The sequence below is a fragment of the Capra hircus genome, chromosome 5, assembly GCF_001704415.2.
Source record: "Capra hircus breed San Clemente chromosome 5, ASM170441v1, whole genome shotgun sequence".
In the NCBI taxonomy this organism is placed as follows: Eukaryota; Metazoa; Chordata; class Mammalia; order Artiodactyla; family Bovidae; genus Capra; species Capra hircus.
This window is the reverse complement of record NC_030812.1, coordinates 42386147-42399881: the sequence shown is the minus strand read 5'-3', so window position 1 is coordinate 42399881 and position 13735 is coordinate 42386147. Positions and strand designations below refer to the sequence as shown.

Here is a 13735-nt window from a genome sequence, read left to right as displayed (position 1 = left end):
CAGTTCCGTGGCCTGTCTTCTCTTCCTTTGAAGGCCATTTCTGCACATGTAATTTCCGCCTGCACCTCATGCTCAGGGCCCCAAAAGATTGACTTCCTGCTACCTCCACTCCTGCCTGTCTCTCCTTGCCCATAGGAAATGGCTAATACATGAAGCGTGAACCTCTGGCATCCACCTCTAGCCTGATCTACACCTGGGCTTGTGTACAAGGACAGAGTATATCTCTGTGGATATGGCACGCAGGGGTGCCTGGATGAAGGTAAGTGTAGGGGCTGAAATCCAGCCAATGTTCCAATATGGAGTCTCGTGCCTGCCTACTAGAACCATGTGCCTGGAAATGCCTTTTTTTCGAATGAACACAAAGAACCTGGAGTCCAGCAGCAGTTCAGTGTCTTCTCAGGTTCCACTTACCCACCCTGGGCCCCCTTTTTCAAGATTGTACACTTTGCTAAGTTACGGCAGAAGACTGAAATTAGATGCATTAATTCTGCTACTTGATTATTTAGCTTTTATGGCACCATACCCTCCCACCCACTGACTTCCCAGGTGGCTCAGATGGTTAGGAATCTGCCTGCAATTCAGGAGACCCAGGTTCAATCCCTGGGTTGGTTTCAGTCCCTGGGTTGGGTTTGATCCCTGGGTTGGGAAGAACCCCTGGAAAAGGGAATGGCTACCCACTCCAGTATTGTTGCCCAGAGAATCCTATAGATAGAGGAGCCTGGTGGGCTACAGTCCATAGGGTCGCAAAGGGTTGGACACACCTGATCGACTAATATTTACTTTCACTTTCCTCTCACCCCGTCATAACAATGCACAAAAGTGCCATCAATGTGGGAAACTAAGGCATTTAGTGAGTCCATGAGAGAGATATTGTGGATGAAGGATAAGATTTATCTAGATCAGTTGTTCTGGAATTTAAAAGTACATCCATGTGACTAGGAGGGTTTGTTAAAACAAAGATTGCTGGGCTGTACACTCAGAGACTCTGATTCAGTTGGCCTATGGTAGGGCCATAGTCTCTGCATGCCTAACAAGTTCTGGATCTGATCTCCATACTTTGAGTACCACTGAGCTAGACTGGACATGGAACAACAGACTGGTTCCAAATAGGAAAAGGAGTATGTCAAGGCTGTATATTGTCACCCTGCTTATTTAAATTATATGCAGGGTACATCATGAGAAATGCTGGGCTGGAAGAAGCACAAGCTGGAATCAAGATTGCCAGGAGAAATCTCAATAACCTCAGATATGCAGATGACATCACCCTTATGGCAGAAAGTGAAGAGGAACTAAAAAGCCTCTTGATGAAAGTGAAAGAGGAGAATGAAAAAGTTGGCTTAATGCTCAACATTCAGAAAATGAAGATCATGGCATCTGGTCCCATCACTTCATGGGAAATAGATGGGGAAACAGTGGAAACAGTGTCAGACTTTATTTTTCTGGGCTCCAAAATCACTGCAGATGGTGATTGCAGCCATGAAATTAAAAGACGCATAATCCTTGGAAGGAAAGTTATGACCAACTTAGATAGCATATTGAAAAGCAGAGACATTGCTTTGCCAACAAAGGTCCTTCTAGTCAAGGGTATAGTTTTTCCAGTGGTCATGTATGGATGTGAGAGTTGGACTGTGGAGAAAGTTGAGCACCAGAGAATTGATGCTTTTGAACTGCGGTTTGGAGAAGACTCTTGAGAGTCCCTTGGACTGCAAGGAGATCCAACCAGTCCATTCTAAAGGAGATCAACCCTAGGATTTCTTTGGAAGGAATGATGCTAAAGCTGAAACTCCTCTACTTTGGCCACCTCATGTTGACTCATTGGAAAAGACTGATGCTGAGAAGGATTGGGGGCAGGAGAAAAAAGGGACGACAGAGGATGAGATGGCTGGATGGCATCACAGACTTGATGGATGTGAGTTTGAGTGAACTCCAGAAGTTGGTGATGGACAGGGAGGCCTGGCGTGCTGAGATTCATGGGGTTGCAAAGAGTTGGACACGACTGAGCCACTGAACTGAACTGAACAGAACTGAGCTAGATATTTCTTGACTCATACCATAGGCAAGCTTCTTATTCCATCAACTTTGTCCTTGTAAAGACACACACAAACACAGAGACACACAATCACATAATACTGTAATGGTAACAATAATAGCAATAGCTAATATTAATTGAGCTCTATTTTCCAGGCAATATTGTAGGCATGTAATACAGATTGGTTCCCTTAATTCATGTCCAGGATGTGAAAAAGAGAGTCTTGAAGCCAAGTACTGGCTCAGGTTTACAATCCTCCAAACTGACATAAAAGGATGTGAGGAAAGAGAAGGAAAAGGACAAAGGTAGGGAAAAATCTCTGAAAAGAGCCAATTTAGGACAGCTTTGCAGGAGCATCAGTGAGTGATGTTGGGTTCCAAATCATTTCTTTCTTGGCCTTCATCTTCATAAATAGGAGCTCTATGCAAGAGAATAAGGTGACTAGATGGGCAGGAGTGTGTATGTGTGTGTCTACTCTCCTCTTTGCTCTGCTACTGTTTAACCATGGTGAGTCCTTGGGTGAGTCCTTGCCTCTTTAAGCTGCTGCTGCTAAGTTGCTTCAGTCGTGTCCGACTCTGTGCCACCCCAGAGATGGCAGCCCACCATCCCTGGCATAGATGGCAGTCCCATCCCTGGGACTCTCCAGGCAAGAACACTGAAGTGGGTTGCCATTTCCTTCTCCAATGCATGAGAGTGAAAAGTGAAAGTGAAGTCACTCAGTCATGTCCGACTCTCTGCAATTCCATAGACCCTAGCCCACCAGGCTCCTCTGTCAGTAGAATTCTCTAGGAAAGAATATGAAATGGGTTGCCATTGCCTTCTCCAGGGGATCTTCCCAACCCGGGGATTGAACTCGGGTCTCCTGCTTTACAGGCAGATTCTTTACCATCTGAGCCACCAGGGAAGCACAATAAATACTATGGTAGATTGTTTAATGACCACAGATTCATCTCACCCGATATGTATGCCCCTTTTCAAGGAGACTTTGCAGCTCTTTCCCATGAAGAAGTGATTTCTACCTATCCACCTCCTCAGTCTGGCCTGGCTCAGGATTCCACTGACCGATTGAATGTGGCAGAAGTAATGTGTGGTCACAGACCCTAGGCCTCAGTAGGTTTGTAGCTTCCACCTTTCCTCTCTTGCAAAGCTTTCCAAAACCATCCGGTAAAAAAGCTGGTATCATCTAATGGAGGCTGAGAGGCCAGGTAGAGAACCAAGCATGCAGCTAGTTTAAATGCTAGCCATGGAAGAGGCTACTGTGAAGCTTCCAACACATCTCAGCCCCCATGCTGAAGGCAACTGCAAGAGTGAGCCTGGGTGAAACCAGCAAAGGATGCCTCCACCCCCACCATCCAGCTAGCAAAACCATCAGAAATAGTAAGCTCTCATTGTTTTAAACTACTAAGTTTTGGGCTTGTTTGTTACACAGTGATGGAAAATAGATACAAGTACCCACCTCCCTGAACATATGAAAGTACTTAGCATAGTTGCTGGCACACAAATTTTAGCTATTACTTGTTATCCCCTGGACTCTCTTCTTTGTAGATAGTGAAGCATCTCTTCATGTTTCCTTCCTCATTACTCAAAGGAACTCTTGATGGAAGAAAAAACACAAAAGCATCCCACTTTCTCATTTTAAGTTTTCTGTGACAGCCTACCCTCCATTCCCAGTCCTGTGTTCTAATCGCAACTCATCCTTTGCTTGTAGATCTAGAACATATGGTTACTTCATAAACGGGAGTTAGTAGTGACGTCATTGCCTTTCCAAGCAAAAAATCTTGCTATTTCAGTTCTTGTTCTTTGCTGGATCTCTTTCAGGTCAAGTGTGCTAACTGCTACCTAGTGGCTACATGTGTATGGGAACAAAAGGAATGACAGATAATCTAAGCACGTCACTAATTAAAATAACAAGTAGGAACCAGTGTCTGTTTCTGGATGAAGACTGCATTAAAAATGTGAGATGTTCATCAGTATATATGCAACTTCCACACATGTGAAAATTACTACAGAGCTCTTATACTGTCTCCAGTACTCTTGCCTGGAAAATTCCATGGATGGAGGAACCCAGTGGGCTGCAGTCCATGAGGTCGCTAATGGTCGGACACGACTGAGCGACTTCACTTTCACTTTCTTACACTGTCTAAGTCATTTATTCATTAGGGGGCAGCAGAGGATGAGATGGTTAGTTAACATCACCAAGTCAGGATGCACATGAGTCTGAGCAGCTCCAGCAGATAGTGAAGGGCAGGGAAGCCTGGTGTGCTACAGTCCATGGGGTCACAGAGTCACTTAGCAACTGAACAGCAACAGAGTACTGATCCTGTGCTCAGTGATTTTGACGACATCATGCTCTCTATGCGCCTCTGTAACACCACCTTTTGTTTCAGACGCCCCACAAAGTCTGGCAGATAGTAGGTGCTCAATGAATTAGCATGAAATCCGTGACTGGATTGAAGTGATAATAATTCCCAAGTTTCTTTAAAATACTAATCTTGGGTGAAAGTTGGAATCATGTCCAACTTTCCATCCTGTCCCATCTCAGCTCTTCCATGTCCATCCCTCCCTCCCTCCTCCCCACCTGTTATTGGGTTAATTCCTGTACTCTGTGAAGCTCAAATGAGATATTCTGTCCACCAGAAGACATTACTTAAAACCTCCACAAGGCCAGGAACCTCTCTTTTGTAATCCACCCAAACCCAAGTAATCTCTATCCCCCTCATCAACCGCAGCAGATGGTGAGTTTCTTCAGGGCAACAACCTGTCATTCACCTTTGAGTCCCAGTAAATACAGCAACCACAGCTATTACTTCTTAAGTGCTTACTAAGGATCAGGTACTGTGTTAAGCATTTTGTAGGCCTTGTCTCTCCCAGTCCTCACAATAGCCCTAAGAGGTAGAGGTTCATTTTAATAGATGAGGAAACTGAAGCTGGTCACTAGCTAGTAAGAGGAATTCAGGCCTTTGACTTCAAAGCCTGAGTTCTTAACCACTGTGTTTTGATACTAGTTAAGTTTTCAAGAAGTATTATTATTTGTTGAATGTATGAACATTTTCCAAAGTCACTGGACAGTCATTTTTTTTTTGGTGGGTGAGGGTGGAGAGTTGAAGAGTAATTAAGAGATGAAACAGGAGAAATTATGAAGGAAAAAAATGTGTATATAATTAGTCCCTGAATAAAATTCTCTCTCTCTCTCTCTCTCACTCTCTCTTTATATATCATAAAAGAAACATATTGAACGCTAGATACACATAAACTTCCAACACTTGGTGCTTCATCTGGGAGCTCATATAAACCTTAGCATGAATTTCCCTTAGAAAAAAATTAAAACTCCAGAGACAAAAAAACCCAACAGAGTGTTTATCACAATCCAAGGCTGCAAACCCAGCTCTGGGCTGGATCACATGAGCTCTGTAACACAGGACTGGGTTGCTCCTGGAACTCTAGAGCTCGCTGTCCTTGATTCATCCCAGTAAAGCTCAGCCACATCTAGGAGCTTCTTATATGTTTGTTTCACAATGGTAAAACTTGGGCAAAAATGAGGCAATATTCTTTTTTGCTAAAATACAGCCTTATAGTGTTCAGGCAGATATGTTTCTATTGATTATAGTTTTTATTTGGCATGTGTTTTATTTGATGCAGGTTTTTTTTTTTTTTTTTTGGTACTGATCTTTCTCTCTCTCTCTGTCTATATATATATATATATATATACATATACACATATGTATATATATGCTTGCTGTTGTTGTTGTCTTGCCACTAAGTTGTGTCTGACTCGTTTGTAACCCCATGAACTTAGCCCTCTAAGCTCCTCTGTCCATGAAATTCTCCAGGCAGGAATACCGGATTAGGTTGCCATTCCCTTCACCCGGGGTTCTTCCTGACCCAGGGATCTAACCTGTGTCTCCTGCACTGCAGGCAGATTTTTTAACATTTGAGCCACCTGCTGCTGCTGCTGCTAAGTCGTTTCAGTCATGTCCGGCTCTGTGCGACCCCATGGACTGCAGCCCACCAGGCTCCTCCATTCATGGGATTCTCCAGGCAAGAGTACTGGAGTGGGGTGCCATTGCCTTCTCTGTTGAGCCACCTGGGAAGCCTATAAGTTCTAAGTAAGTTCAGTCGCACAGTCATGTCTGACTCTTTGTGATCCCATGGACTGCAGCACGCCAGGCTTCCCTGTCCATCACCAACTCCCAGAGCTTGCTCAAACTCATGTCCATAGAGTCGGTGATGTCATTCAACCATCTCATCCTCTGTTGTCCCCTTCTCCTCCTGCCTTCAATCTTTCCCAGAATCAGGGTCTTTTCCAGTAAGCCAGTTCTTCACATCAGGTGGCCAAAGTATTGGAGTTTCAGCTTCAACATCAGTCCTTCCAATGAATATTCAGGACTGATTTTCTTTAGGATTGACTGGTTTGATCTCCTTGCAGTCCAAGGGACTCTCAAGAGTCTTCTCCAACACTACAGTTCAAAAGCATCAATTCTTCGACACAGCTTTCTTTATAGTCCAACTCTCACATCCATACATGGCTACTAGAAAAGGCTTATATATACGGATAAAAATAGTACATATATACCGATATCAACACACACACACACACACACACACACACACACAGCCTCTTGATGAGGATGAAAGAGGAGAGTGAAAAAGCTGGCTAAAACTCAACATTAAAAAAACTAAGATCATGGCATCTGGTCCCATCATTTCATGACATAGAAAGGGAAAAAAGTGGAAGCAGTGACAGATTTATTTTCTTGGACTCCAAAATCACTGTGGACAGTGACTGCAGCCATGAAATTGAAAGACACTGTACCTTGGAATGAAAGCTATGACAAACCTAGACAGTGTATTAAAAAGCAAAGACATCACTTTACTGACAAAGATTCATATATTCAAAGCTATCGTTTTTCCAGTAGTCAAGTATGGATTTGAGAGTTGGACCATAAAGAAAGGTAACCACTGAAGAATTGATGTTTTTGAATTGTGGTGCTGAAGAAGATTCTAGAGAGTCCCTTGAACTGCAAAGAGATCAAACCAGTCAATCCTAAAGGAAACAACCCTGACTCTTCATTGGAATGACTGATGCTGAAGCTGAAGCTCCAATACTTTGGCCACCTGATGTGAAGAGCTGACTCATTGGAAAATACCCTGATGCTAGGAAAGATTGAAGGCAAAAGAAGCAGTGGGTGGCAGGTGAAGAGATGGTTAGATAGCATCACTGACTCAGTGGACATGAGTTTGAATAAACTCTGGGAGATGGAGAAGGACAGAGAAGCCTGGAGTGCCACAGTCCATGGGGGTCTCAAAAGAGTCAGACATGACTTAGGGACTGAACAACAGCAACATATACACAAAATACACACATCAGAACAGAAATAAGTAGATATAAATATTTAAGGTCAGCTCTAAGAATCCTCTTATAAACTGGTGTTAGAATGCAGTTTTAGTCAAGGCACATTCAGCCAGAATGAGAAGGTGCCCCACCAGGAAGTGTTCAATTTCCCAAGCAAGTGGTGAAACTGTCACTGACATCAGTGGTTGAAAGGGCTCAGGGCTTGGAGATTTAGGGAGACCCCAGGGCTAGTTCATGATGACACCCTCAAGTAACAGCTCTCCTGCTCCTTTTCCCTGTCTTTCCTTCCCACTTTCCAAGCCCAGATATATCTGAAACCATGAAGATCAAGCTTGGAGAGGTGAGTATATAGCTGGTGAGATGTGAGAGAATTTGAAGACACTCCCTTTTCCCCTATTTCAAGACCAAGCTTGGTGGGGTGATGGAAGGGAGAAGCTAACATTTCAATTGAATTTAGGGTTTGAGTTATTTCTTGAAATGGTATTTATGCTAATAGGCTGACAGTGATTATTGAGCTTTAAATTGATTAAAGAGTGTCCAGAAAAGTCATGAGGCCTTCTGAACTCTTCAGAGACAATGCAAGAAATAGGTTGGAGGGCAGATTTATAGCACTGGCTCTATTTGGTTTGCAATCAATAAATGAGGTATGGGTTCACTAGCCAGGAGTCATGTGCAATTTTAATTTCTGCACAATGCAAAAGAAAACAGAGCACTAAAATGGTTAAGTCACATGCATAGTGTTGAGCTTTTACTTTCTTTAAATTACTTGGGTTGCTTTTGTGCGTGTTGATGTGCTCAGTCATGTCTGACTCTTCGTGACGCCACAGACTACTGGCAGCCAGCCTCCTCTGTCTATGGAATTTTCCAGGCAAGAATACTGGAATGGGTTGCCATTTCCTCCTGCAGAGAATCCTCCCGACCTAGGGATCGAACCCGCGGTCTCTGCATCTCTTGCATTGGCAGGTGGATTCTTTACTGTTGCACTCCCCGGGAAGCCCTCAGGTTGCTTATTATGAAACAGCTAAATACTGCCAAATGAAACCTTAGCTTTTAAAATGTGCTTTAATTACAGCTATTGTCTAAAATGATGGCCTAAAACCCTGAATGGAAAGCAAAGCCAAAGAGGTGAACACCTGAAATGGAAACGCTATGTGAGCAGATTCACAGCCGTGTCCTGGCTGCTCCTCAGCCATTTACCTGTCCTCTCGTGGATGCTAATGTAGAATTGCTATGTGACTCAGCTTATCCTTGTCCATCTTCACAAATCTGTTATAATGATTCCTGAATCTTCCATTGCTTTGTGACTCTCTCCCCTCCCTTATAAGCATAAATGATTGTGACCTATATGCAGGGGGACCTGCAAGTTACTGACTGTAATTTTTACTTCCTGATTTTAATTCTTGTAAGACTATGAACCCTGACTTCAGTTCAGAAATGTGGCCAGTCTACAGGAGTTATAATTATCTTCAGCTTATAAAGGTGTAGCCATTTAAATTCTACCTCCAAGATTGTCTCATTATGCAAAATGCCTTCATATACAATTAACAACAAAGACACAGAGTGCCTCATCACCCACTTGAGTAGCATTATTTCCAGCAAAGCCAGTCTTTTCAAGCAATGGGCTTTCTGAGGCCTTCCCAGGACACACTCCATACACTCCTTTCTCCTCACTTACCTCTTCCGTGGTGCTGGAGAAGGGTGGAGTAGTCCAGGGAACCCAAGATGTCATTCCAGCCATCCATAGACTGGGATGCTCCCTCTGGCTGCTGTTCTGGCTGCAGTTTTCCGGGGTACTTCTGGTGAAGGCCTCGGTGGTATTTCTAATAAGGTGTCCCGGGCTATATGGAAGTGCATTAAAAGTAGCGGGGGTCTGGGGAGGAGCTGTGTTTCTAATGCTCCTTACCGAGACTTCAGTTCCTGGGCCAGCTGAGGTAAAGAAAGGACAGGAGCTAAAATTACCTTCATGTTCTATACAGTCTTCATATAAAAACAGTTTTTCTTAGAAAAAGACCGCTTTGACAATGGACATGTATTTTTTAGCTACACGAAAAATAGAAGATAGTTTGAGTGTGACCATACTCACTTGCCCTGTCTGTGTCACCTGTCTTTTATCCATCTCTCCAGTTTACAAGGTGCAGGGAGAATTATGGAAACTGCTATCACGGATAAGCACAAAAAGAGGCTCAAGATGGAAAAGGTCTTTTTATAATTTAGCAAGATGTAAATATCAGCTGTTCTCTTAAATGTTAATGAAATAACCATGACCATTAAGCATCTTTTCCTTGAGATGTGGAGGATTGTTCAGGGTACCCTGGATATGCGGTTGCCAGATGTAGCAAATAAAAATATGTGATGCCTAGTTAAATTACTATTTCACATAAATAACCAAAGGCCCAGTATATTTAATATATCCTCAATATACAACATTACAAAGATTATATTATATTGTATGCTAGGAATATGCTTATACTAAAAATTGTCATTTATCTGAAATTCAAACGTACCTGAGTATGGTATATTTTATCCAGCAACCCTACCTGTACATCTACTAAAGCTTTGATAAGTGTTTGGACATTCTCCCTAGTTTCTGTTTGCTTTTATCTTCCTGAATTCTGTGCCACTAACTATCACTGCCATTGTGCCTGGCATATCTAGAGATGTACTCTTTCCTGGGATGTCTTCTATAGGACAGATCCAACTGTACTATTAGTAATATGCCTTTACAACAGACTCCAAGAAGCAGTCTTAATTCTGCACTATTAATTGATTTAAGTGCTAGAATGTCCTTTTACACAGATACTATTGTTGGAATGCAAAAAACTCTATGTGTGGAGATTAGTATTTTGGCTATTTCGAGCTTTGGCCAATGTCAGTCCCCTGAGTTGATTACTACCTAAGACAATTTTAGCTCTCATATCCTCAGAAAGAAAAAAGGTTTAATGGTGAGGTGAGGGCAGAGACAAGCTTCCATATACCTAGCATGTAATTACGTGCCTTCGCATGTCAACCTATGTTTACTCTTCTTCACTAAGCAGCAGTTGGTAAGTTCTCTTCTTGAGAACTATTTTTTTTTAGTCAGTTTATAGAATTAATTCAATGGATGAAACAGGACTTTCCTCAAGTTAGGCAAATGATCAAAGCACTCCTGAAATTTCTTTTGCAAATAACATAGTTTATCACCATTGCAAGTAGCTTTGGGATGGATATCTTATGGAAAAAATTCTGCTCTTCTGTAACTGTCTTTAATTAACCTTCTAAATGTATTTTTAAAACACTCCAAACCAAACAAGTTCATTTTCCAGTTTAGGACACCACCTTTTTCCAAAGAAAGAACCTACAGAATATTCAAGTCTGGTACCCCTTCATTTTGTGTCTATGTTTTAACTTGTGCTATTTAAAAAACAGGAAGGAAACTTCAGTCTTAACATTTAATTTCCAAATTTTGTGAATTTCAAAACACACTTTGTTAGGCATCACAATCTCTTTGGAGCTTGTTGGAACATTGAAGCCTTACTACCCCACTCCCTACCTCCAAATTATGACCTAGTATATCTGGCGTGGGATTTAGCACATGCATTTCTAACACATTTCTCAGGTGTAATATACGTCTAAATATATAATTTTATCCATATGTACAATATGAGCCAAAGCTGAATTCTAATCATGTCTTATGTGGGAATTGAAGAATTATGAAGTAGATGAAAAGAAAGAAAAATCCATCACAGAAATATATAAGGTGATTAAAATAATTTCACCTTTCCATTGCCTGAACTCTTTGTTGAAATGAGTGTTATGAAATTATACTAAAAATAGTAGTTCTCTGTGTGTTTTGGGTTCTATAATCCTTCTGATATTCTTTTAAAAGGTATATACATTTTACAGTTTATGAAATAACAAGATGTGTTTTGACAAATGCAAGGAAAAGTTCCTACACAATGGAACAATATGTTGAAGCTATTTTTAAAAAGCTTTATTGTACCATTGCTATTACATTGTTTCCACATTATACACAATTCCTCTTAGAACACAATTCAAACTAAGGTGGACCATCCTAGGTCCAATCTAAGAAGTTTAGTACTTACTGTAGAAAAAATAAAGCTTAGCACTTAGAGCTCACCTATAAGATGATTTGCAATGACTATGTCATATCAAGACCATATTTCTAATAAATTTCTTTAAAAAGAAATATACATTTTAATTTATTAATTCATCTATGATTGCCTCAGAAATAATCAATAATAGAAATGGAATTTTTGTATAATGATAGTGGAGACAATACACAATTTGTTAGTTTCCCTCTTTTAAATGATTAAAAAAATGTTCAAGCATATTGAAAGCAAGAACTTGAATAAAACTCATTTTGAAGATATAAAATTTAAACTATATTGATACTTTCTATTCTGTAGGAAGATGCCAAATGTAATGTGCCCTTTAAAAGTGGGAAAGCAATCTGGAAAAGAGATAAATAAAACAGAAGATACCTTAGAATATTGATGATTTGTATATATATATTTATACACAAATATTTAAATTAATATACAAGATATATTAAATAAGATTTGACTAGAATAAGGTGAAAGGTCTGGGCATTATAATATTCTGAATAATTATTAGAAATGTTAAAATGAATAAAATTTCAGAAAATGTACTCAATGAAATAAAGAATACATTTAAAAATACACACGCCTAAACTTTGAAAAAGTGAGTTAGAAAGTAAAAAATTTTGAAAAGAGTACCAAAGATGGAGAATTTACAAAAAATAGGAGGCATAACAATCAAGAAGGTATAATCAGGGGTTATTTTTTTTTTAAGAAACTTAAAAAAGATGCAAGATTAGAAAAAAGTAAAATTAATAAATGGAAATTGATACCAAGACATAGGATAGTAAAACATCAAAGCATAGCATAGTAAAAAATTTAGATTAAAAAATGAAAGTTTAGCCAATCAAAGAAATGCTTTTCAATAGCCAATTACTACTCAACTACTGTACTATGGTTTGTTATATGACGATGAGCCTGGTTTATCCTAATGTCCCATGTTTTCTTTTGGGAAAATGCACACACAAACAATGGAAAAGGATGAAATGGTGGTGTAGAAGGATGGAGGGATAAGAATGGTTTATTAGTTCATGGCTATGAGGCTTTGGGGGAGACATGCTCAGCCAGAGCCTAAACAGGGTTAGGGCAAAAGCAGGTGGAAAGTGGGTGAATAACTTTGTGTGCCCGGGCTGGCTCATCTGTTAGGCACAACACAAACACTGCCTAGGGCTCACGATTTTTAGGGTCTATCACATGATCTAATTTCTTTGAAAATAATTTTTAACAAAGAATGTTCAGGGTCAAAGAAAATGTTAAATTTTTTTTCACACATTGTGAATAAATGAGAATGCTAGGACCCATGATAATCTATTAATTTTTTTCATTTCTTTTTTCCCAGTGGAGGAAGGAACCCACAAAGATGTAAGAGCACAGGACCCATGAAAGTCATATGCAGCCTTGGGTGTGCCCTGGTAAGTTTAATGATGTGTCACAGGCTGAAAATCGTTGAGCAACTCCGGATGCTATGTTAGACATTTTTCAATGATCATAGAAAGCATGTATTAATACTCAATGACCAGATGATTTTCAATGATCATGTAAATAAATGGTTAATTGCAAAGTCCATGTTGTTATAATGATGCAAGGAGGAAACTCTAAAATGTCTGTGACAGCCAATTTGGTCAGAGTCTGTGTATACAAAGACACTTTCTGTTTTGCTTTGTTCATTTCCCATCAAGCTCTCTGTATTTACAAGCACTACTACCAATCACTAGAGGAAATAGCTGCTAACACCCAGTGTCCCAAGAGCATATATGATTGCTTACCTAGTACAATGCTTATGCATTTTATTCCCTCATCCATATGACTACAATGAAACAATTACTTTAACCAGCAGGTGTATCAAGCCAGCCAACAATATGATTTACTTCAGCAGTGAGATCTCAGTAGTGATTTTACTAACTCAGCCATATCAGGGACACTTGAAAATATGTCTGGAAAAATTTGCTTGTCCTCAGACAAAAATGAAATCTGAATGAATGAATCTGTAGCAGATGTGGAATAAATGTTGATTGGTTGGCTGACATATACAATGTTACTCTTCATACAATATGAAACATCTTAGTGAAAGTAACAATTTTAGACAGTCATCCTGGGTGTTTATACTTGTAAGGAGACTTGGAATTCCTTGGAATAGGTATCCAAACCATAGATGGAATTTTGTATTCTTCATTTGGAAGTCCTAGAACTATTTGAGTGTGGTCTACTGTCAATAGATTGGTGCTGGTGCTGTGGAACCCCTTTTCAAGTTTAGAA

The 13735-nt window shown here is 40.3% G+C and overlaps 1 protein-coding gene across 1 annotated transcript in view; it reads right to left on the bottom strand.

Moving 5' to 3' along the window:
- Positions 1 to 13735, bottom strand: part of PTPRB (protein tyrosine phosphatase, receptor type B) — a 121474-nt gene that overhangs the window by 100845 nt on the left and 6894 nt on the right. Inside the window, exon 3 of the mRNA XM_005680175.3 lies at positions 9058 to 9308. Within this exon, the coding sequence (XP_005680232.2) occupies positions 9058 to 9308 (251 nt within the window). The remainder of the gene's footprint in view (positions 1 to 9057; positions 9309 to 13735) is intronic.